This window comes from Onychostoma macrolepis, chromosome 07, assembly GCF_012432095.1.
Source record: "Onychostoma macrolepis isolate SWU-2019 chromosome 07, ASM1243209v1, whole genome shotgun sequence".
Taxonomy (NCBI): Eukaryota; Metazoa; Chordata; class Actinopteri; order Cypriniformes; family Cyprinidae; genus Onychostoma; species Onychostoma macrolepis.
The window spans coordinates 24,836,606-24,862,175 of NC_081161.1; the positions used below are offsets into that span (position 1 = coordinate 24,836,606).

Genomic DNA, 25,570 nt, shown 5'->3' on the forward strand with positions numbered 1-25,570 from the left:
AAACAGGATTTTAGAAAGGGTGAACGTCCGCTGGTGCTGTTAGCCGAAAAAGACACCACGGGGGCGGGGCTAATCGTTTCGTCCCGCCCCCATCACTCAGTGAAGAGAAAGAGTCCAGATGTAAAAAGTTCAGGAGCACCTGAAGCAGGAATGAGCAGCATCGCACCTCAGCAGCGTTTTCATCTTGCACGATAGAAACAGTTTTTTCTAGATAACAAAGTCTCTGAGAAATTAACCAAATTATGAAATAACATAAATCTTTTGGTTTGTTTTTTTTTGCCACTATGGGTCAACATTTTTTACTTCAAGCCAGTGTCTTCCGTGCAACTGTCTTGTTTGCTGTGCTCGTTTCGGTAAGTTATTTTTTTCTCATTTTTTCTTTCTTTCTTTTTTTCTCGTCTTGTTAAGTGTAGATGTTTAGATCCGCGTTCGTCTCCCTTTTTCAAATCTGGTTCTTTACAGTAGCAGCTACTAGTTTCGTTCGTGTCTCTGTTAAAATAAATCATGCTTGCTTGTATGACATCCTGTGTGACTGAACCTCATCAGTTTCTTAAGTTCTCTTAAGAGTTTTAACTACAATTTAACGTCGTTTTGGAACTGTTTAGTTCTACTTTTAAATATTATTGCACGATATGTGCTAACATGCTTTTTGTATGCAATAACAAGAACAACACTATTATCTTGAGTTTATTTGAAAGGGAAATATAGGCAAATTGACACTTTTTCTCATGGTTCATGGAAAGTTGTAAATAACTTCTGTTCCTGCTTACAAACTCTTCCCCAAAAGTCTTGACCGCATGCACAGCTGCAGATTAGTGCACAATAGTAATGTTAGTAAACTGATATTTTCCGCCTCTGCTTAATGAATATGGCTGTTCTAAGATATCTGGCATCAGTGGGTTTAATGATTAAGGTTGAATTTAGGTAGGCTATGTGCGAACATTTTCCATTATGTTCTCTTTAACAAGAAGTGCAACCGTAATCTATGCAAATTTCTTAGATTCATCTCATCTCAGTCGGTTTGCGTTGGTGTGACAGATAGAGACTGGCAAGCTGACAGACAGCAGGAATTTTTGGGGGTTGGTTTTGTCCTGACGGTGATTTATTGAATAAGTGTTTCTCTTATTTTCAATAACCTCACCCAAATACAGGATTCTGACCCCAATTTCTCCATGTGCAGATGTGATAGTGTCATATGATATCACGTTTTACATATGAAGTTTGCTTCTTATGTGTTGTAGGCTATATAACCGTTGCCTTTGAAGTAGTGCCTTTGTTAAACTTACACCAATAACCTTATTAACTGCTGGTGTAACTGGATGGAGACATCATGGACAGTTTTGTCCAAACCTAGATAAGGCCTGTGATTTTAAGGAATGGCCTGCACAGATTCACAAGAAACCAAATGATGATTCCACTGCCTGATATAGAGGAAATCTCTGTTCTCTCCTGTTGCGCAAATGTGCGTGCCAAATGGCATTAATCCTTGATGTGCAGCAATTAACACCACCAGGAAAGTACAGTGTTTTGCATGAATGTCTCATGAAAATAATGCCCGGCCCATTTAGGAAGAATAAACCGCTGTGGGCAGCAGAGGAGAAAAGGGGAAACTGTGACGTAGAGCTGCGGAACAGGGAAAAGAAAACGGTCTAGATCACCACCGTTCCCTGTCTCATTTCTAATCACTGCAGCCATCTGTAGTGATAACCATTATTATGGGTGGTGTTGCTATTTGAAGAAGTACTTTAACAGAGACATTTTTTGCCTATGCACTTGGCCATTTTGGCTGTATGGATGAATAACTTGACGTGCATATTATACAAATCCTGACGTATACACATGGATTAAAAGTTAATAAATAAAAGTAGACATAGGAGAAATATTCTATTATTGTTAATTATTCAGTGTGTTAGTGAAGTTTATGCAATTTCTGTTCAAGCATCAAACATTTATACCCAGAATATTGAGCTGAAGGTAATATTGCTCTTGATGTGATTGTCATGTTATTTGTTTGTTTGTTTTAAAATAAATACAAAACATTTTATTTAAGCAGAGCTAATTCTTTGCTCTATCTGTCTTCCATACTAGAGCTTTTCCCATCAGGCTAAAATGTTAATTCAATTATATATTCTCAAAGAATTTGGTGTGCATTATGTACAATAAAATAAAATAAAAAAACTACACTGAAAAAACAAAAAAAGTGAAAAATGTTAATTACAAGATATTTTACTCCTAAAATTCCCACAGCATTACATTTACCCTGACAATATTTCCACAGTCAAGTTGTCTAGTATTTTTCTGTCAGCTGTTTAGAATCACAACAATGTTACATTTGTGAATGAATTTGCTTCTTTTCAGTGAACTGGTGAAACGGTTTTGCAATTCAGTCTGAATCATACAGCTCACTAACTATATTAGATGATGTTTCTGAGGTAGATACAGAAAACATAAAAAACACTGGATGAAGTGAATTTTTACCTATGACCAATTGAAACAAATGACATTTCTAAATGACTATCAAAACATGTTTTTATGAATTATTATGTACATGGTACATATCACATATGGTATGTCTCCACCACAAAATGTAAAAAAATTAAATTAAATTAATTAGTACTGTACAATATGTTAACAGTTTAAACATACTGTAATGTTTTATGTGCTCATTTTTAGTGCATAATGTTTTGTGAACATCTTTGTGTACATTTTAGAAATGCTTTGTCTTTACAGTATAGTGGCTGTAGGTTAAAATTAGGTGTCCTCACATTATCTATTTTTTAAACCACTCGTATAATTTTTTTATTTTTTTGTCTTTAGAAGATGACTTTGTTTTAAAAAAAACGCATTAGATGAAATTACAGTTATTTATTTAATACAGGCCTACAATAATTGATATTTTTATGTAAAAATATGAAGTATTGCTTTTTATACTACTGTATCTGTACATTTCTTGATAGCTTAACTAGCTACATTTTTGAGTAGCTTTGAGACTCAGAGGTGCTTGCTGGTTAAACAAGAAAGTAAATAAAACAGAAGCTCTGCCTGAATTGTGCAACTTACTTGAAAGCGTGCTTCATTTCTAAAGTTTGGAACTTCAGTACATTTCCCCAAGTTTGGAAATCTGTGAGATAAAGCTCATCTCTGTGCCTCCCCAAACATGCTTGTGTCCAGTTTTACATAATGCCCTCTTGTAGAAGGATTCTGGCTTATTCCGGGGTGGAATAGATTAGACACACACACTCACACAGTTCTGTGTTCAATGTAAATTTTGGTCCATTCATTCACATTCAATGGGTTATTGTATGTCACAGCTAGTTGAAATGCGCACAAACTTGAAATGTCAGGCATCATAAAATTGCGTAAGTCATAAATAAACAGATAATTTAACATTTATGCTAATATGCCATTAAAGTTGAATTGTCAGAATGCTGCTCTGTTGAATTATGCTGCACTTTTGCAAAGAATAGGCAAGGCAATGTATAATTAATTTACAACAATTATGACCGTATTTTATGTGACAAGTATTGTGTACAACTGGTCATTAGATGAATATTGCATGTATTTCTATTCTTCTGTAAAAACACTTAGGTGGAGTTTCAGATCAGTTTGTTATTCATAGTTGTAAGTCTGTCTATGTCTCATTTCCTGTCCTGTCTACACTACGTCTCACCCTTCATATCTCAAACTCTGTCAAGAAAAACTCTGAAGTCTTTAGTAAAAAACATTTATACAGAAGTTCAAACATACTGTACGTGCACCTCTCTCTCAGGCATACACACACCGAAATTTAAAACACCCACTCAGAGGTGTGTTATGTGAGGTAGCCTTTCATCGTCGCTGGGGAAAGATTGTAGGTTTATCTGTATGTTGCCCAGACGGAGAAGTAACAGCAACATGCAAATACGGTGTCTGTCGCTGTGTATTTGCATGCATTTAATAGGCTGTAGAAGGCCTTGGAGCTCAATAGGAAGAGCAGGGCTCTTATACAATCTGTAGTGATGCAAATGTGGAGTGGAACTTAAGCACAAACACATCACAAACAATTTGTTTTGTTTGATTTCTCAATGTTCTGTACATACACTAGTACGTGTGACAGGCTGTACTGTATTACAGTAATGCTACCCTCGTTTTAAAGGGCGCTCTAATAACACCCCTAGAGTGTTTACACTTGTTTCTACAGACAGATGTGATGATGATCTCTGTGCAGTGTGTATTTTGAGTTCTCTGACCCTCTTTAGATGGGAACAGTCATCTAACACAGCGTTTCAGCAATACACAGGGTGTATTGCTGAAACAGCTCTTGTCTCAGTTCGAAATGAAGAAGTTTGAGGCTTTTGTGATATTCTGACACACATTGGACATTCTCAGAGAACAACTTCAGCTTGACTCCAGGAAAATTGCTGAAACATGTTTAACCTCAAAGACTGAACGTCATGTTTGGTACTGAACTTCCCCATGCAGCTGTGTATTACCAAGCACATTTAGATATCATTTTATCAAAATTTTAGTACCATTAGTCTAGTCACGTGCACTTTAAAAGCTGGACCAAAGTAATAACTTGTCATTTAAAAAAATATATGGTAAATGCTTTAGTCTGATTTTTGTGAAGTTGAACTAACAGGCCTAATATGAATTCTACTTTTAGTGCTTTGGTAGTAGCAGTTGTATATATCATAGAAGGCCTGTGTATATCTTTGTTTTGTGTATGTTGTGCAAAATTGTTTGGTAGTACAGTTGAGGTATTCCTCTAGTTCTTTTTCATAGTGTAATATCTGGACCAAAGCATTATATACTAGAGTCATCGGAAGTGAAGTGCATTCTGGGTAAGGCTTTTTTCCTGCGGCTAGTGGAAGGGCTGATCTGTAGGGCTGCAGATAAGAGTCCATAGAAACATATGAGTGTGGGAGTATGAGCATTGCACTATCAAATAAAATGGGGGGGGAAAAGGCTATTTCAATTCCAAAGTTTGTCATTTTCATTAGTACAGATGTAAGCTGCAGGTATTAGGGTAACATATTGGGTATATTGTACACTGTAAAAATTAATCATGGGTCTTGTAATTTCCATTGAAAAAAATTAAGGTAATAATTAAAAATAGTGTGTGTATTTTATTAAAGAAATTGTGGTTCAGTGTTGTATAGAAAATATTGAGAAAGAAATATGTTTCCCTCATTATTTTAAGGAAACTTGAATTGAGGAACTGATTAAACTGAAAAAATGTAAAGAAGGCTAGCTATTAAGAGTTTGGATGCTTTGTTCAGTGAGCTGTAGCTTTGCTAATGTAAAGTTTTTTCCTACTTGAACTGTCTGGCTATATATAGCCTTTTAATTGTACAAAATCATTTAAAGTCAAATACAGACAGGCCTTACTCAAAATCACAGGCTTTTGAGAATCAACTTCAAATAAATGAGCACATTTCATAATATTAAATTCATTATTTATATATTATTTCTTTAAAATTATTAAAGATCATTTTAAAAAGTATTTTACGTTTATAGTATGTAACATAAAAACTTTAACATAAAGCTATTTTTCCTCTTTTGGGAAATGTTATCGTGGATTTTATCTTTTGCTGTTAGAACAAATGAGAATGCAAAAATGATTTAAATTAAAATTAGTTTCTCTTTGACATTTCAGAGAAGTTCACCCAACTATGATGAACCTGGAAATGTGAAAAGGGTCCATTGACTTTGATGCGTGTGATTTACATGCATCACTAGACATGTGAAACTAACGATTTAGTTTCAACAGCTAGTTAGATATCATTTGCACATAAGTTCCTAATTCGTTTTATTATTTTAAGTTTACATAACTTCCTTAATGGACAACTGAATTTCCTTTCTGCCATGTCTGTTATTTTGGCTTTGACATGAAATCAAGAATACTGCATGTCTTTTACCAGGAATGAATAAAGCCAAAGCCTAGATGGTACAGTGTTTGTATAGCGTTTCAGCAGTGTTTGAAGTCAGCCTTCATAAAAAGCATAGTTCACCATAGACTCTGTATATGCCTGTCCCAACTGGCACACTCAATGAGAACTGTGTTCTTGTTGCTTTCAATTATGTGTGTTCAAAATGGCCAGCGTCCTTTTTCTTGTCTATTGATTGTTTTCAACAATATAGGGGAGAGTGGGGTGAGTTGAGCCAGTGGGTTAGTTGACCCACCCCTGTATCTTGGACTGTGAAAAGGATAAACACATGGGAGGAGTAGAAGGCACCCATTTACTTTAAAAACTGTTTAACAGATGTTATGGATGTTATATCAAAGGCAATTTTATCCAGGTCTAAAAATATTTATGATGCATATTAGTGATTTTAGCAACCTATAAAACCATGCAAATCATTTAGCTAAATATTAGCTTGAATTGGTAAGCTAGTTAGTTTATTCCAAAATGGCAGCTATAGGGCAAAGTGAGCCAAATGCTGTGGGGTAAGTTGAGCCAGCGTTTTAACTTACCCCACCATAAGGTACTGAAATTAAGTTAAATCTCCAAAGTGTAAACTGGTATTTTAATGTGATATTACACAACTGGTTTAGTTCATCATATATATATATATATATATATATATATATATATATATATATATATATATATATATATATATATATATATATATATATACACAGTGAGGAAAATAAGTATTTGAACACCCTGCTATTTTGCAAGTTCTCCCACTTAGAAATCATGGAGGGTCTGAAATTGTCATCGTAGGTGCATGTCCACTGTGAGAAACATAATCTAAAAAAAGAATCCAGAAATCACAATGTATGATTTTTAACTATTTATTTGTATGATACAGCTGCAAATAAGTATTTGAACACCTGAGAAAATCAATGTTAATATTTGGTACAGTAGCCTTTGTTTGCAATTACAGAGGTCAAACGTTTCCTGTAGTTTTCACCAGGTTTGCACACACTGCAGGAGGGATTTTGGCCTCCTCCACACAGATCTTCTCTAGATCAGTCAGGTTTCTGGCCTGTCGCTGAGAAACACGGAGTTTGAGCTCCCTCAAAGATTCTCTATTGGGTTTAGGTCTGGAGACTGGCTAGGCCACGCCAGAACCTTGATATGCTTCTTACAGAGCCACTCCTTGGTTATCCTGGCTGTGTGCTTGGTCATTGTCATGTTGGAAGACCCAGCCTCGACCCATCTTCAATGCTCTAACTGAGGGAAGGAGGTTGTTCCCCAAAATCTTGCAATACATGGCCCCGGTCATCCTCTCCTTAATACAGTGCAGTCGCCCTGTCCCATGTGCAGAAAAACACCCCCAAAGCATGATGCTACCACCCCCATGCTTCACAGTAGGGATGGTGTTCTTGGGATGGTACTCATCATTCTTCTTCCTCCAAACACGTTTAGTGGAATTATGACCAAAAGTTCTATTTTGGTCTCATCTGACCACATGACTTTCTCCCATGACTCCTCTGGATCATCCAAATGGTCATTGGCAAACTTAAGTCGGGCCTGGACATGTGCTGGTTTAAGCAGGGGAACCTTCCGTGCCATGCATGATTTCAAACCATGACGTCTTAGTGTATTACCAACAGTAACCTTGGAAGCGGTGGTCCCAGCTCTTTTCAGGTCATTGACCAGCTCCTCCCGTGTAGTTCTGGGCTGATTTCTCACCTTTCTTAGGATCATTGAGACCCCACGAGGTGAGATCTTGCATGGAGCCCCAGTCCGAGGGAGATTGACAGTCATGTTTAGCTTCTTCCATTTTCTAATGATTGCTCCAACAGTGGACCTTTTTTCACCAAGCTGCTTGGCAATTTCCCCGTAGCCCTTTCCAGCCTTGTGGAGGTGTACAATTTTGTCTCTAGTGTCTTTGGACAGCTCTTTGGTCTTGGCCATGTTAGTAGTTGGATTCTTACTGATTGTATGGGGTGGACAGGTGTCTTTATGCAGCTAACGACCTCAAACAGGTGCATCTAAGGGTGTATTCACACCAGGAAAGTCCGATAGTTCACTTGCTTTGGTCCGGACCAAATAGAATGTTTTTTTTTGTTTGTTTGGTGCGTTCGCTTTCACACTGCCCTTTTTGTAAGTGAACCTGAAATTGTAAACACAACCACACGTGTGCTAAGGTCATCCGTTCATTGGACAGAAATTCTCAAGCAGGGAAAAACAGGAAGTGCAAAAACAGGCTAATCATGGAGATCTTTCGTAGTGCAATTTTTATTATTTTACTGATTTGCTGTCATGAGATAAAAACGCAATATGAAGAAACCTATGAGCATCATATATGAGACAATGTCATACAATGTTGTAATTACGACTTGCCAAAAATAAAATCTATAGACATGAAATACTCAAAGCATGTCAAAATGTTAGTTTAAACATTTACATAGATAAATGTGCGCTAGGCGCATATCCAATTGTTTGTGCGGAGAGTGGAAGCTGAAGCGCGCTTCAGAACATCATACAAATACGCCGTAATTGTTGCTCATAAAAGGTAATAATAATACATCGTTCGGAACTGTAAAGGGTATATTTTTATTTGTGTGCACTCACAATATCAAGAAAACGTGCCTTTCTAAAATAAAGAAAACTAATTGGATGCGCTTCCCGTCAAAAATGAACCGTAACTGAATGTTTTCCTTGCAGACATGATGAATATATCTATAGAAAGCTTTGAATTTCTACAAAACGAAATAAAGCATATCCAAAACAAAAACTCTTACATTATAATCCGTAAAGATGCATTTCTTTCTAAAGGCGCGTCCAATGAGGAGATGGCGAGTCAGGATTTTTAACTTCATCTTTGTGACACTGACTCACAAAACACTAGTTTATTAATAAATAATTCAAATATCTCCTTACAATGAATGTGTCTGGGGAAAATAGTAACTTTTGCCGGGGCTTTGCGGCAAGCTTTAGCCTATTTAGTGCGCTCATGTCACGTTGCTGTGGGCGCTATGGTCACGAAAACTCATAATTTGCATGCGTTTTTAAGCATTGCGGTTTGAAAACGAGTGATTTAAGCGATTGAAATGCAAACAACAGCACTATATGCGGAAGCTGTGTGTTTTCTGAGCGTGCTTTCTGCAATTGGATCGGATCAAGGCCGGTTCATATTCACACCTTAAACGAACCGTACCAGAGTTCGTTTGGAAGCGGACCGAGACCACCTCTTCAGCTGGGTCTCGGTACGCTTGTTTGGTCCGCTTTTGGTGCGCACCCGCCCAAACGAACCGTACCAAGAGGGAAAACGAACTCTAGTACGATTCAACCGAACTAAATGAGGCAGGTGTGAAAGCACCCTAATTTAGGATAATAAATGGAGTGGAGGTGGACATTTTAAAGGCAGGTCTTTGAGGGTCAGAATTCTAGCTGATAGACAGGTATTCAAATACTTATTTGCAGCTGTATCATACAAATAAATAGTTAAAAAATCATACATTGTGATTTCTGGATTTTTTTTTTTAGATTATGTCTCTCACAGTGGACATGCACCTACGATGACAATTTCAGACCCCTCCATGATTTCTAAGTGGGAGAACTTCCAAAATAGCAGGGTGTTCAAATACTTATTTTCCTCACTGTATATCAATTATTTGTAGTTTATTTGATAGGGACAGTGTACAAGTGCACCAGATCCTTCTCTGACAAGAAGCAGAAAATGCTTTTCATCACATTATAATCAGATATATGTTTCCACCTGTTGTCCCTAATGGTCTGTTCGGCATTGCAACAACAACAAAAAAAACTACCATGCCAAGAATCTTTTGACTAAAATGTTTATTGGTTTCAGTGATTCCTTCATTCTAATTCAGTTTTGCTTCAACATCCTACTTTAGATACTTTCATTGTACTTCTGCCTCATTTTCCCTTATCTTGAGGACCACATAAGAAAAAAAAAAGGCTCATCTACCCCATTCTCTCCTAATTGTTGTTCCTTTTTGTATAACAAAACAGAGGTTTGATCATTTGCAGTTTAGGGTTTACTGGTAATAATGGCTTTTTAATGCTAGATGATGACTATAATATACAAAAACAAATTCTTGTAATTTAAGGTGTCTTTATCTCAGTAATAAAAACAAAATTGTATGTGTGGTGTCAGCAGGCATGCCACACTTGTTTTAAGTCATGTGTGAGCACAGATGAGGACTATCAAAGAGACTGTATTAGTTACACGCTGTCAACACCAGTAACTGTTATTACAAACAAAATAAGCTGTCCAAAGGTTTTAGATTTAAGGATGGAGATGATATAGATGAAATGTGTTGGTGTTGTTTGTATTCTTTCTCTTCATTCTTACTGTTACACGTTGTTTAGTGCCTAGAATCTAACCACAGAGTTAAAAAATGTGTTTATGAAAGTATTGTTGTTACCAATACGGAAGTTGTGGCTCAAGCAGAAAAAAAAAGATCAGATTTCCTTTACAAATTTGACAATGAAGATGTCCCAGATAAGCAACCAATCATAGTCAGGCGGTGGGTGTCAGTTTCATAATAGGCCAATGAAAATACTGCTCAGAAGAACTAGGAAAGGGAAATGGGCAGAATAAAGAAATGTAGTAGCATATCATGCCAGGCACTTACATCTATATACACCTACTCATCCTTATTACTATTCCCCACATTTTAGAATAATACTGAACTCGTCAATAATGTGAAATAAGAAATTAATGTATGGGAATCAAGCGGTGACCAAAAAGTGTTAATCAAAATTTTTTTTAATATATTTTAGCTTTTTCCAAGTAGCACAATTTATCCTTTTAGAAAAATATTTTAGCTTTATAAAGTAATTAATTGGCCCAACTAATTTCACTAGTGATAGGTAAATATAGCTTGTGCATGTGTTTCTAGATTCCCCGATGGCCAAATAATCCACTTGAAAGGAAGAATGATGTTTTGATTTGTGGTTAAGTTTAGTTGAACTTTAATGCAGGTAAAGAGAACTGTCAGCCTTGCTTGGACTTCACACAGCATTGGCTCAACATGTGCATTAAAAGACTGTTCGTTAACTTCAGTTTTTTTTTAGTAACATTATACTACGCTGTGTGTACTTCCTCTTTTTTTCATATAGAGCTCATCTGACGTCACTGTGGTGCAGATAATAGATCTATATCTGATATTGCACAATGGTGGTTGTCAAAGAAGTTGTGCTTTATTTGTAGTTTAAAACTTGCTTAAGCTTGTTACTGCTGTGGATTCATGTGTTGCTAATCAGCAAGCAAAATGAAACTGTAATACATCTGACAAAGTTGTGTTGTTGTTTTCTTCCCCAGATCCCTCGTGGGCACTCTGAATGTAAGTATAATCATCTCTAAACTCACTTTTCCTGATAAATAGGTCTTTATTTGTGCAGTCTGTATCAATGATGTTTACCCGTACTTTTAAGCTTAAACACTTGATGTGATTTGCATCATCAAATAATGTTGGGCATTTACCTATCGTATGCTGGTTTTGTGTCTTTATTTAGGTGCAGTGTGCCAATATAAGACAACCCCCACAACCTTAGACATCACTATGTTTGTAGGAGACAGCTCCTCCTGCAGTGTGCAGAACGCCAGCATTACAAACACTCAGCATAGCATCACAGTAACTGGACTGCTGCCAGGAAACACGTATTACTTCAAGATCAACTGTTCAGTTGTGTGCTGCGCAAACCTCTCCACCAGTAAGTCTTTACCACTTTTATAACGGCTTTGAGCATTAAGGCCACTGTTGCCCGGAAAGGATGAAAATATTATTTCTGTCTTTTTCACTCTCAATCACATTCATCATATCACTTTTTCATGCACTTTTCTCATTCTTTCAGTCATTCATTCTCAATATTTCTCTACTTGCACAACAGACAATTCCAGCAATCTGACTATCACGCACTCCAACGCCACCTCAGTGTATCTGAACTGGACAGGCCAGTTTCCACTGATCAATCAGTCTTTTACTCTCCGTAAGTCCTTTCCAACTACAATCAATAATAATTTATAACGTATCAACTTAACTTAAAATAAAAAGATATTTGGATATGGTGTGTTTTAGACAGCTGAAACAACACCATCCTTCTTATAGAGTAGCATTTTTGTTTAATTTGAATAAAACATGAATAATTAAAAAGCATGTTTGATATGTGATTATTGCACAGTGATTCTAAAAACATGAATGTGTACAGTTACATTGCATTAAAGAAAACCTGATAACACTTTACTAATGTAAAGGTTTTTTTTTTGGTGTATTGATTACCATTTGTTTAACCAGAGTTGTACAAATACCATGATTAAACTTTGGTTAGTGTAGTAAATCCATGGTTAATTTGTGCATACCATGGTTTAACTATAGTAACCATTTTTATTTTATTTTTTATATAATAAATGTATAATAAATGTATTTATTAATTAATTTTAATAGTAAAACCATAGGCTATGGTTATTTTTTTGTAAGGGAAGTTGTAAAAGTAAGTTAGCCAGCTTACATAACCTTTCACGGTAATTGTGTATTTCCTCAGATTATTTAGGCTAATAATATCAAAAAAAAAAAGCTATAAAGAATCGTATGAGCCATGTTTGTCACTTTGTGGTTCCCTTTAACATTTCCGAGTTGGTCTGTACCTATTTGCAGCGCGTTTCTGTTTTTGCAGCATGCTGCTTTATTCTTTGTGTTGTGAGTATTTGCAGCGCATGTGTTGTCAAATTGAAGATGTTTTCTTAATTTGCAGGTGCTTTTTCTATTTGCATGGGTTTTTTCATTTGCAACGCTTTGAGAAATTTTGGCCACCTTATAATAACACTTATTAATTAATTGTTATACTATGCATTTTAAATTTGGTTATAATTATTTATGACAAGAAATAATGTATTACAACACACATTATGAATTAATATAATGCATTATAATAACCCTTTATAATGCATTATACCTAACGGCTTTAAATGTTACTGAAAACCTTAATTTCTAAATGAAAAATGTAATTTACTCACCTTCATGTTGTTCTTTCATGGCTTTCTTTCTTCAGTTGAACACAAAATAAGATATTTAACAATGTCTGGGGCATTTTTCCATACAGTGAAATGAATGATGACCAGAGTCTGCCAAGTTCCAGAAAGGACACAAAAACACCATATGACTTGCGTCATACAGTATGATAGCTTTGTGTGAAGAATCAACCAAAACTTTTAGAAATGTTTAAATTTTTTCCCTCCGTTGAAACTCTCACATCTCACTTGTGCATATGCATATTCAAATTGTTGTGCATTAAGTTTTGACATAACTGATGCCGAATTCACTGGTCATTGCATGCGACCTGACTGATTGCTACAAATCATATTGGAATATGTGCATGCACAAATTACATTTGAAAACTTTTCCTTTTTGGAGCTTGACAGCTTTTGGTAACCCTCCACTTTCATTGTATAGCAAAAATCAGCATAAATGTTTTATGGGAGTAAGTAAATAATGACAGACTTTTTTGGGGGGTTTGTCCATGTCCATGTCCACTTTCTCACACTCACACATGTCCACTCTCTTGCACTGACAGGCCCTGAGTCTGTTAGTAACCTGTCTGTGCACTCCATCACTGTGAGCTCAGTGAACCTGAACTGGACACTTCAAAATGGCATCAGCCTGTATTATAAAGTAGTTTGGGGTGTAAACCTGCTTCTCACTACTAACCAAACCTCCATGCTAATCTCACAACTTGCACCCGGCACCAAATACACCTTCAGTGTCACTTCAGTGGCCTCTGATAACCACACTGAGGGGCGTACTGCTGAGATTTCCCAAAACACAAGTAAGTGCTATAGGCAGAAGAGAACAGGGAGTTTAAAGGTGTCTTTATTGTATTGTGGAGTAAATCAAAGGTTTGTGTGTGTTTACTTTTACATTACCGTTCATAAGTTTGGGATCAGTAAGACTTCTTTTTTTATGTAAGATTCTCTTATGTTCACCTAGGTTGTATTTGCTTGATCAAAAAACAGTAAAACTGTAATATTGTGAAATATTATTAACATTTAAAGTAACAGTTTTCTATTTTAATATATTTTAAAATGTATTGATTCCTATAATGGCAAAGCTGAATTTTCTTCACTGTCACATGATCCTTCAGAAATCATGCTAATTTGGTGCTCAAGACATTTCTTTTATTATCGACGTTGAAAATAGTTGTGATGCTTTCTTTAAAATCAATTTTTTTATTTTTTTATTATAAATATTTTGATGTTGATCAATTCATACAACCTTTCTTGATAGGTTATTGACCAAAATATTGACCCCAAACTTTTGAACAGTTGTGTATGTATATTAATGAAAGTCTGATTACCTTTGTGTAGATCCAGCACAAGTGGAGAATATAACTGTGCTGAATTCCAGTAACAGTAGTTTGACCGTGGGCTGGGCAGTCCCTCTTGGTCATGTGGACTCGTATATAGTGAGCGTATCTGGTGCCGAGCCAAACGCACCCCTCAGCAATAACCCTCCCATCAACTCTTCAGTCATCAGTAACCTCACGGCAGGACATGTTTACAACCTCACTGTGACCACCACCAGTGGAGTCCTGAAAAACAGCTCTAACATAGTGTCGGTTGCCACTAGTGAGTCAGAAAAGTTCACACACTCTCCATCTCCATCACCATAACATCAAACACAACCCTACATCTGCAGAACCATCATGTATTTGTGTGTGATATTTCCCTTTAGAGCCTAACCCGCCTGAAGCTTTCCAAGTGAGCGGACAGACAGATGTGTCTATTTCTTTGCTGTGGTTTAAACCCTTATCAATGGATGGAGTCACTGTGTCCTATGAAGTGTCATATAGATCTAACCAGCCAAGGGTCAACCTAACTTCGAGTCATATCAACTCTTTAAATGTGACACTCACAAATTTATTTCCCGGCAGTCAGTACAACATCACTGTGGTCACCATAGGAGTAAAAAATCTCAGGAGCTCATATGTAAACCTCCTTGCATATACAGGTACTGTAAAACACACAGCACAGCATGCATTTTACAGAAGCTATTGATAGTAAAAACTGCTAATTAAATCTACAGTTAGATTTACAATATATTTTTTACAGGGTGTATGGTTGCATAAGCATGTTTGTGTTTCCACAGCTCCTAATGCAGTGCAACATCTGTCAGTTTCTGCTGTGAGCACCAATTCAGTCAATCTAACCTGGCTCTCCCCAAATGAGAACTTCAGCCCGTTCTCCTACAGTATCAACATCTCTTCACCTGATCAGACTTTCAATACCACATCCAACAGTTATCAGATTACTCCGTTGCAGCCTGGCACTCAGTATAATTGTAGCGTCAGAGCACTCATAATAGCTACCAACATATTTGGACCCTCACAGCTCATACAGTGTAATACCAGTGAGTGTAAATACTACACATCTCTCTCCAAACTGTAGATGGACTATCATACAGTAAAATGTTAAATATTTTAGTGTAAGTTTTGTGTAATGAGGTTTTCAGGCAAGTAATAGGCATTTTGCATTATGCTTTAATGTTACAGTGCTGCTATCCCTCTTTATGTGTTTGTGTATATAGACTATATAATAAGTGGTAACCTTTTTAATATATGCCTAATACTAGGAATATACAATATATTGTTACCATATTGGTTATTTGTCGACACTACAGATTTTTATCAATATAGACATTTATCAGGCAACTTTGGATAATTATTTGTGCATACTTGTTTTGTGCATGCTTATCTTATTTTTACATTTTGAACCCCCTCATCTAAAGCTCACTTTAAGTTTATCTGTCACACTTTATTTTAAAGTCCACTTCTTGCTATTAACAAACCATCAACTATGACTTTTGCCTCGAAAAACTCCTAATTCGCTTCTATGCTAATAAGCGACTAGTTAATAGTGAGAATTGGTCCCTATACCAGATTGATACCAATTAATCTTTAAAAACACTAATAATGTATTAACAGTGAAAAGTAGCCTATAGCAAATCTCAAAATGAATATTCATTATTTTATACTATATATATTATAATGTTGAGATGCCTAAATTTTTTCAATTTTAGACAAAATAGTATACAATTTTATCTGCCATTTAGCGTCTTTTAGACAGAACATTAAAATAATGACTGGCTTATCCAAATGATCCAGAATATTAATATTAATCTTTTACTAATAGACTTTTGTGAAGGTAGCAGCATAATTAACTTTTGACAGGAATGGAAACGAGGCTGTCAGGCTGAAGTACAGTGTGTACAATGGATTGTAACATCTTTAAAAACACTTTAGTTGGACAAAACTTCCTAAAACAGTTTCAAAGGTTGTGAGTTGTGGAAATTACATGTGATCTAGACCTGTATACAGTTCATACCATTTTAAAGGCAGCAAGTCTGTCCCTCAAAAGCCTTGTTTTCATTCACTTTAAATTCAGTATGGCTTCTACCTTGCCTAAGTCTTTGGTTACTTTAATTCACACGCATTAATATGTAATAAGTACAGAATATGATTATGTGCATTCTCTTTCAGAGCCACTGCCAGTGACTAATTTAGCAGCCTCTCCTGTTGGCACCACTGAGATGCGCCTTTCATGGCTTCGTCAGAGTGACTACAAATCTTCATATCAGTATAATGTGAGTGTAAATGGTGAACAATGGATACAGAGTACCAGTGAGAACGCAAGTGTCGCTAACCTGGTCGCCGGGAACAACTACACCTTTACTGTGCAAACTGTAGCAAATGGCATGAGCTCTGATTCTGTAGCCATCTCTGCATTTACAGGTATTACAATTCACATATTACTCAAACACTTGTTCCTTTTATACTGTAACTCATTAATGGCTTTGTATCATAACGTTCCATTTGTGTTGCTTACAGTTTTGTCTGTTGGTCTGTGCTATTGAATAGTTTTTCCTCCTCTCTTATTTGGTGTTATCAGGGCTTGGTAAAGCATCCAATATATCTGCGGTTGGCACTACTCAGAGCATGAGAGTGGAGTGGAGACCGCCTGATGGCACTGTGAGTCTCTACAATGTCAAAATCCTGTTGAACAGAACTGTTTTAAAGTCAGAAAAACAAACGAATGTGACAACCGTGGTGTTCTCAGACCTGACACCTGGAACTCAGTACGATGTCATTGTCACAAGTATCAGTGGACCCATAAGGCAGAACAGCGATAGTGTATCCAATGCCACCTGTAAGACCCTTCACACACCCCAAAACAAACACACACTTTGAATTATGTATGTACAAGCCCTACACACAAAACACACACTACATACTGTTGTATCATCATATAGTGATTTGCATGCACTTTGTGAGAAAAGGAAGTAAGGCATTTGCTTTCAGAAACCAAGAGCTGACTAATCTATTTTAACCAGGCATATTACACTGAAAATAGTACTAAAGTTTATTTTTCAAGAAAGGGTATTGCACTGTTTATACAACTGTGCAGTTTCCTAATACTTTTGCACAATATGTTACTAACGGTTTGACATTTATAAAATAAAAGTTTGAATTTTGGGTATTAGGTCACTATTAGCTGTTTGTGTTACAGCTACAAAAGTTTCATAAAACCATTCATGGATTTCATAATTTTATAACATACGAGTATATGAGAATGTCACATGATGGCCTATAGGTGGAGCTCTATGCCTGTGTGCGTATCACAGCTGTGATTGATATTGTTGTCATTCCAGTGCCCACTCCTCCTGGCAAATTGGAGATAGATCCGAGCACAAACTCACTGAACGTCAGCTGGGCTCAACCACTTGACATGATCTCAGTATCACACTACTTCCAGTTGTCATACAACAACAGCGTGCTGAACTGCAGCCAAAACTACAGATTTCTAACGGGACTCAGTGCAGGTGTCCAGTATAACATCAGTGTGAGGACTGTAGGTGCAATGGGATATTTCAGCTCTCTTCAGTACAACACTATATATACAAGTAAGCAATGCACATTTGTAGACTTATCCATGTTGCTTGCTGTAGATGGGTATCTGATTTCATATGGTGGATGAAAATCCAGAAGGTTTTAATGTTGCATTGTTGAAAAAGAAAGAAATGTCTTTGTGCAGTCTTTTTGTCATTTAATTAAAATCGATGGTTCTTTGGAAGAAGATGATAGTTAAAATTAAAATTCAGACATTTCTTACTCACCTGTTGCGCCATAAGATCTTTGTTCATCTTAGAAACTCAAATAAAGCTATTTTTAATATTCTCTCATAATTTTTGTACATATATTATTTTATGAACAGATTTAACTTAGTGTTGTGCTGGCCTTGTGCAGTGATATTGTGCAAAACCAATGAGGTTCTCACATGCCAAGCAAGTATGGTTGAGATTCCATTTACCAAATTTGATTCACTCTATGTATGTTGATCAGTGTTTATATGTGACCCTGGACCACAAAACCAGTCATAAGTCGCTGGGGTATATTTGTAGCAATAGCCAACAATACATTGTATGGGTCAAAATTATCGATTTTTCTTTTGTGCCAAAAATCATTAGGCTATTAAGTAAAGATCATGTTCCATGAAGATATTTTGTAAATTTACTACCGTAAATATATCAAAGCTTAATTTTTGATTAGTAATATGCATTGCTGAGAACTTCATTTGGACAACTTTAAAGGTGATTTTCTCAATATTTTGATTTTTTTTTTTTTTTTTTTTTTTTGCACCCTCAGATTCCAGATTTTCAAATAGTTGTATGTCAGCCAAATATTGTCCGATCCTAACAAACCATACATCAATGGAAGGCTTATTTATTGAGATGATGTATAAATCTCAGTTTCAAAATAATGACCCTTATGACTGGTTTTGTGGTCCAGGGTCACATATGTGAATAAAAGCCTAAATTAAGTGATCATGTCCTTTCAGAAGACTTGGATTAAACCACTCAATTTGTATGGATTACTTTTATGAAGTTTTTATTAACCTTTTGAAGCTTGAAAATTTCGGGTGCAATGGATGGATAAAAATGACAGTATATGAAAAGAACTAAAATCTCTTCATTTGAGTTCTAAAGAAGAACGAAAATCTTATGGGTTTGGAATGACATGAGAGTGAATAAATGATGACATAATTTTCATTTTTGGGTGAACTGTCCCTTTAAGGAACTTGTATGTTGGAACTTATTATTGTATGCTATATTAGTGGTTAATGCAGTTAGTTAGTGAATAGGACCCTTGGTGCTTTACGACCCATTTTTGAACAGAACATTGCTGATGTGTATGTGTTTTTTTGTGACTGGTTTTCAGAACCTACTGCTGTAACTGATGTAAGAGTAATTGGATATACAGAGACCAGTATAACTCTGAGCTGGCAGCAGCATGATGTTCAGCAACACGGTTACTCCTATCAGCTCAACTTCACACACCCTAATGGCACAGCTGACCAAAAGATTGTGGGTAACACCACAGTGCAGCTACTGTCACTGCAGTCGGCTAGTCGATACAATATCAGCATTGCCACACAGACTGCTGACAGCACCAAGTCTGATCTCCAGTATATAACCGCCTGCAGTAGTAAGTAACCACACTGCATATGGCAACACAGTACTTAATACATTTATGCTACATATATCATGCTATCACATCTGCTCTACGGTCACTTGTATGTTTGTTTTCCAGAGCCGTTTCCGGTTTCCTCTGTAACCCCTGATGTTCTGAATGTTTCTGCCGTGAAGCTGAGCTGGTCCCATCCTCAGCAGTACAACAATGGCATTTCCTACCAAGTTTTCGTGTCCAACTGCACAGAAAATAGTCGGAACTTGTCGACTTTCTCTGACAACATCATAGTTCAGACTTGCAGCCTGGCACCCTGTGTCAGTTCAGTGTGTATAGTTTCGCCTGCGGCATTCTGGGTCAACCAGTGAACATCTCTGTCTTAACAAGTATGTACTCCTACACATACTCACCCCTCTTATACACTTTTTGTATCACTGCCTTTGGGAAGACCATACCGGAGTATTTCTAATGTGTCTTACAATACGTATATGTCTTGTATATTGTGTTTATTGTCTTCTTGTCTGATTTATTGTAATTGCACTCGATATACTAATCACTAATCAAAAATTGACTTGTTTATATACAGGTGCATCTAAATAAATTAGAATGTTGTGGAAAAGTTCATTTATTTCAGTAATTCAACTCAGATTGAGAAACTTGTGTATTAATTAAATTCAATTAACACAGACTGAAGTAGTTTGTCTTTTGGTTCTTTTAATCGTGATGATTTTGGCTCACATTTAACAAAAACCCACCAATTCACTATCTCAACAAATTACAATATGGTGACATGCCAATCAGCTAATCAACTGAAAACACCTGCAAAGGTTTCCTGAGCCTTCAAAATGGTCTCTTAGTTTGGTTCACTAGGTTACACAATCATGGGGAAGACTGCTGATGTGACAGTTGTCCAGAAGACAATCATTGACACCCTTCACAAGGAGGGTAAGCCACAAACATTCATTGCCAAAGAAGCTGGCTGTTCACAGAGTGCTGTATCCAAGCATGTTAACAGAAAGTTGAGTGGAAGGAAAAAGTGTGGAAGAAAAAGATGCACAACCAACCGAGAGAACCGCAGCCTTATGAGGATTGTCAAGCAAAATTGATTCAAGAATTTGGGTGAACTTCACAAGGAATGGACTGAGGCTGGGGTCAAGGCATCAAGAGCCACCACACACAGACGTGTCAAGGAATTTGGCTACAGTTGTCGTATTCCTCTTGTTAAGCCACTCCTGAACCACAGACAATGTCAGAGGCGTCTTACCTGGGCTAAAGAGAAGAAGAACTGGACTGTTGCCCAGTGGCCCAAGTTTTGTATTTCATTTGGAAACCAAGGTCCTAGAGTCTGGAGGAAAGTTGCTTGAAGTCCCGTGTTAAGTTTTCACAGTCTGTGATGATTTGGGGTGCAATGTCATCTGCTGGTGTTGGTCCATTGTGTTTTTTGAAAACCAAAGTCACTGCACCCATTTACCAAGAAATTTTGGAGCACTTCATGCTTCTTTCTGCTGACCAGCTTTTTAAAGATGCTGATTTCATTTTCCAGCAGGATTTGGCACCTGCCCACACTGCCAAAAGCACCAAAAGTTGGTTAAATGACCATAGTGTTGGTGTGCTTGACTGGCCAGCAAACTCACCAGACCTGAACCCCAGAGAGAATCTATGAGATATTGTCAAGAGGAAAATGAGAAACAAGAGACCAAAAACTGCAGATGAGCTGAAGGCCACTGTCAAAGAAACCTGGGCTTCCATATACCACCTCAGCAGTGCCACAAACTGATCACCTCCATGCCACGCCGAATTGAGGCAGTAATTAAAGCAAAAGCCCCTACCAAGTATTGAGTACATATACAGTAAATGAACATATTTTCCAGAAGGCCAACAATTCACTAAAAATGTTTTTTTTTTTATTGGTGTTATGAAGTATTCTAATTTGTTGAGATAGTGAATTGGTGGGTTTTTGTTAAATGTGAGCCTAAATCATCACAATTAAAAGAACCAAAGACTTAAACTACTTCAGTCTGTGTGCACTGAATTTATTTAATACATGAGTTTCACAATTTGAGTTGAATTACTGAAATAAATGAACTTTTCCACGACATTCTAATTTATTGAGATGCACCTATATTGTTGTTGCCTGGACCTGTGAGAGAAACTTAATTTAATTCTCCCATGTCAGGGCTGAATGACAAGAAAAGTGAACTCAAACTTGAACATACTCTCTTTTTGACCACTTTACTTTCTTTTTCTCTCTCTCTTTTCTCCAAAGAGCCCTCTACAGTAATTCCCAAACTAGATAATCAAGGCTCTAATCACTCACTCTTGGTAACGTGGGATCATCCTGTTGGTGGGCTGGACATGTACATTCTGAACATCAGCAGTGAAGGATGGAGCAGCTCTAAAAACCTCAGTAGCAGTGAACACAATCACACCTTCAGTCAACTAAAAGCAGCAACTGTCTTCACAGTCACACTCACGACTGTCAAAGTAAACTTCAGGGAAACATCTCATTCAGTAAAAATGGCAACTTGTAAGTATTCAACTCCAAACATAGTTAGGAAATCATGTGTTAGGACATCTCATGACTTGGTAAGCATGCACCATTGTGGACCGTAGTGTTTATAGATTCTAATTGTTGCAGATCCAAACAGACCAGGAGAGATTAAGATTTTGTTGAAGAGCAATCGTTCATTGTCATTTCAATGGGATGAAGCTGAGAGCATGACAGCTGGCAGCTTCAACTACAGCCTGACCTACTGGCCCAGCTATAATACCAGTCAATATCTCACTCCTAAAAACACTTTCCTTTTGGACGGCTTGCAATCTGGAACACCCTATAATGTTTCTGTGGCTACTGTAGGCCCGATGGGTTTCCAGAGTGACTCTATCAGAGTTCATGTAACCACCAGTGAGTTCTGCACTTTCAAAATTATAGAACCGATCAGTTACATTGAAATAATATTCCAAGATATACACATTTTGTGGTTAAAATATTTTTTTTATAGAAATGAATCGAACAATATTGAGCAAGGGCACATTAAACTGATCAAATTTGAGACTCAAAATGTCTTTTGAACTTTCTGTTCATAAAAGAATTCTGACAAATAAAATGTGTCAGTTTCCACAAAAACATTAAGCTTTTTTAAAACTGATTTCAGCAGTTAATAAGAAATGTTTCTTGAGAAGCAAAGCAGAACATTAGAATGATTTCTGATGGATCATGTGACTTTGGAACGGTCATGCTCCAAAATGTGTTCAAAAAGTAGTACATACCACTGGCATGTCAGTAAATATTGGCTTTAATTTCCATTTGTTCCACATTTGTATCACAAAATTATGTTTTATGCTATTGGGATGGAGGGAGGATGGGGTTTCCTCTCCTCTAATGTCTTCATCCTTCTCCCTGCATCTGTTTTCAGAGCCTGATCCTGTCCAAAACCTAGAAGTTGGTTCCACAACAATCAATAGCATTTCTCTAAGTTGGGCAAAAGTGGAAAGGGTCCCAAAATATTTAGTAAGAGAGTACAGTGAGAAGGAAGAGAAAAACACAACCACTATAAATAACAGCATGATTATACACAGTCTGACGCCTTCAACACTCTATAACATCAGTGTGCAGAGCAGCACTTCTGACAACACAGAAGGAGAAGCTGTGTGGAAGCAAGTATGCACAGGTTAGTATAAACACTATATACTGTTATACATGGTTTTAAAGCAGAACTGTATGAAAAAAAGCCATTTGCAGCCTTCAGCGCTGAGTTATTTCCTGTGCGGTGTAGTTTTACACCTCGCACAGACATGTCTACTTTAAAAATGCTGATACAATAATCATGAAACTCTTTAGTCTGGTGAAGTTCATTAGATATTGTTATAAATGACTTAATTCAAATAATATTAAATAAAATAATTCCAATTTTACCGTGTGCAGATGCAGCTCCAGTGAAGAATGTGAACTGTATGGGTCCTAATTTAACCTTTCCAATGCTTAACGTCTCATGGATCTCTCCTCCTGGTAAATACCAAGGCTTTGAATTTAAGCTGAACTCCTCTGACACAAAAATGACCTTCAATCTAAGCCACACCTTCACTGGACTCAAGTACAACACTCTGTACAAAGTTATGCTCTGGACAATTGGTTGTGGGAAGAATAGCACTGTGGAATCGATCACCTGTATGACTGGAATCACAAGTAAGGAAAGTTACTTCTTTTGTATTTTGTGTTCATATGTGGGTGCATATCACATACTTCTTGTTTTTGTTTGTGTTTATAGAACCTGTTATACCTAAAATAACATCAGTGAATATATCTGAGCTACAATACAACAAGTTTACTTTGAATCTTCAGTCGGACATCTTTAATGACTCAAACGGTCCTGTGCTCTATTATGGTGTGCTTGTCTACTCCGACACTAATGGTATGTCAAATAAACCTGAGACTTTTAAGTTCTCTGAATTCATCAATTGGTATTTGTTACAATTTACTCAGCAAAATGGCTCTCCATTAGTCTCTTTAATAACTGGGTAGTGAAAAAAATATTAATTTACAGTACCATTAAAATGTTTGGGGTTGGTAAGATTTTTTTTTTTAATTTTTAAAAACTTGGTAGGAAGTGTCTTAAGTTCACCAAAGCTGCATTTAGAAAATACAGTAAAAACTTTAATATTTTGAAATATTATTACAATTTTAAAAAGACTATTTCTATTTGAATATATTTTAAAATGTAATTTATTGCTTTGATGGCGAAACAAATTTTTTTAGCAGCCATTACTTAATTCTTTAGTATCACATGATCCTTTAGAAATCATTCTAATAGTCTGATTGTGTGCTTAAGAAACTTTTTTTTTTATTTTTTTATCACTGATAAATATTTATGTTTTTGTGGAAAAGTGATATTTTTAATTGGTAAAAAAAATAAAAATCAGCATTTTATATATATATATATATATATATATATATATATATATATATATATATATATATATATATATATATATATATATATACACAGTGGTGTGAAAAGTGTTGGCCCCTTCCTGATTTTTTTTTTTTTTTTTTGCATGTTTGTCACACTTTAATGTTTCAGATCATCAAACAAATTTAAATATTAATCAAAGATAAGTTATAAGTAAGTAAACACAACATGCAGTTTTTAAATGAAGTTTTTTATTATGAAGGGAAAACAAAATCCAAACCCACATGGCCCCATGTGAAAAAGTGCTTGCCCCCTAAACCTAATAACTGGTTGGGCCACCCTTAGCAGCAACAACTGCAATCTAGCGTTTGCGATAACTTGCAATGAGTCTGTTACAGCGCTGTGGAGGAATTTTGGCCCACTCATCTTTGCAGAATTGTTGTAATTCAGCCACATTGGAGGGTTTTCGAGCATGAACCGCCTTTTTAAGGTCATGACACAGCATCTCAATAGGATTCAGGTCAGGACTTTGACTTGGCCACTCCAAAGTCTTCATTTTGTTTTTCTTCAGCCATTCAGAGGTGGACTTGCTGGTGTGTTTTGGATCATTGTCCTGCTGCAGAACCCAAGTTCACTTCAGGTTAAGGTCACAAACAGATGGCCGGACATTGTCCTTCAGGATTTTTTGGTAGACAGCGGGAATTAATGGTTCCATTTATCACAGCAAGTCTTCCAGGTCCTGAAGCAGCAAAACAGCCCCAGACCATCACACTACCACCACCATATTTTACTGTTGGTATGATGTTCTTTTTCTGAAATGCTGTGTTACTTTTACGCCAGATGTAACGGGACACTCACCTTCCAAAAAGTTCAAGTTTTGTCTCATCAGTCCACAGAGTATTTGCCCAGAAGTCTTGAGGATAATCAAGATATTTTTGGGCAAATGTGAGACGAGCCTTTGTGTTCTTTTTGGTCAGCAATTGCTTTTGCTTTGGAACTCTCCCATGGATGCTGTTTTTGCCCAGTCTCTTTCTTATTGTTGAATCATGAACACTGACCTTAATTGAGGCAAGTGAGGCCTGCAGTTCTTTCTAACCCTTTCCAGACTGATACATGTAAACTTTTGTTTCTCATCTGTTTATGAATTTCTTAAGATCGCGGAATGATATGTTGCTCTTTAAACATGCTTCACTTTGTCAGACAGGTTCTATTTAAGTGATTTCTTGATTCAAC

At 36.5% G+C, this 25,570-nt stretch overlaps 1 protein-coding gene across 1 annotated transcript in view; it reads left to right on the forward strand.

Moving 5' to 3' along the window:
* Positions 1–144: 144 nt before the first annotated feature.
* Positions 145–25,570, forward strand: part of ptprja (protein tyrosine phosphatase receptor type Ja) — a 33,119-nt gene continuing 7,693 nt past the window's right edge. The window contains 19 exon segments of the mRNA XM_058781078.1: positions 145–353; positions 11,233–11,254; positions 11,427–11,624; positions 11,802–11,900; positions 13,482–13,733; positions 14,272–14,532; positions 14,639–14,914; positions 15,053–15,313; positions 16,443–16,694; positions 16,852–17,109; positions 17,612–17,863; positions 19,179–19,445; positions 19,551–19,718; positions 19,721–19,813; positions 21,694–21,954; positions 22,066–22,332; positions 22,844–23,098; positions 23,353–23,613; positions 23,696–23,839. Of these exon segments, the coding sequence (XP_058637061.1) occupies positions 285–353; positions 11,233–11,254; positions 11,427–11,624; positions 11,802–11,900; positions 13,482–13,733; positions 14,272–14,532; positions 14,639–14,914; positions 15,053–15,313; positions 16,443–16,694; positions 16,852–17,109; positions 17,612–17,863; positions 19,179–19,445; positions 19,551–19,718; positions 19,721–19,813; positions 21,694–21,954; positions 22,066–22,332; positions 22,844–23,098; positions 23,353–23,613; positions 23,696–23,839 (3,916 nt within the window). The 5' untranslated portion in view covers positions 145–284.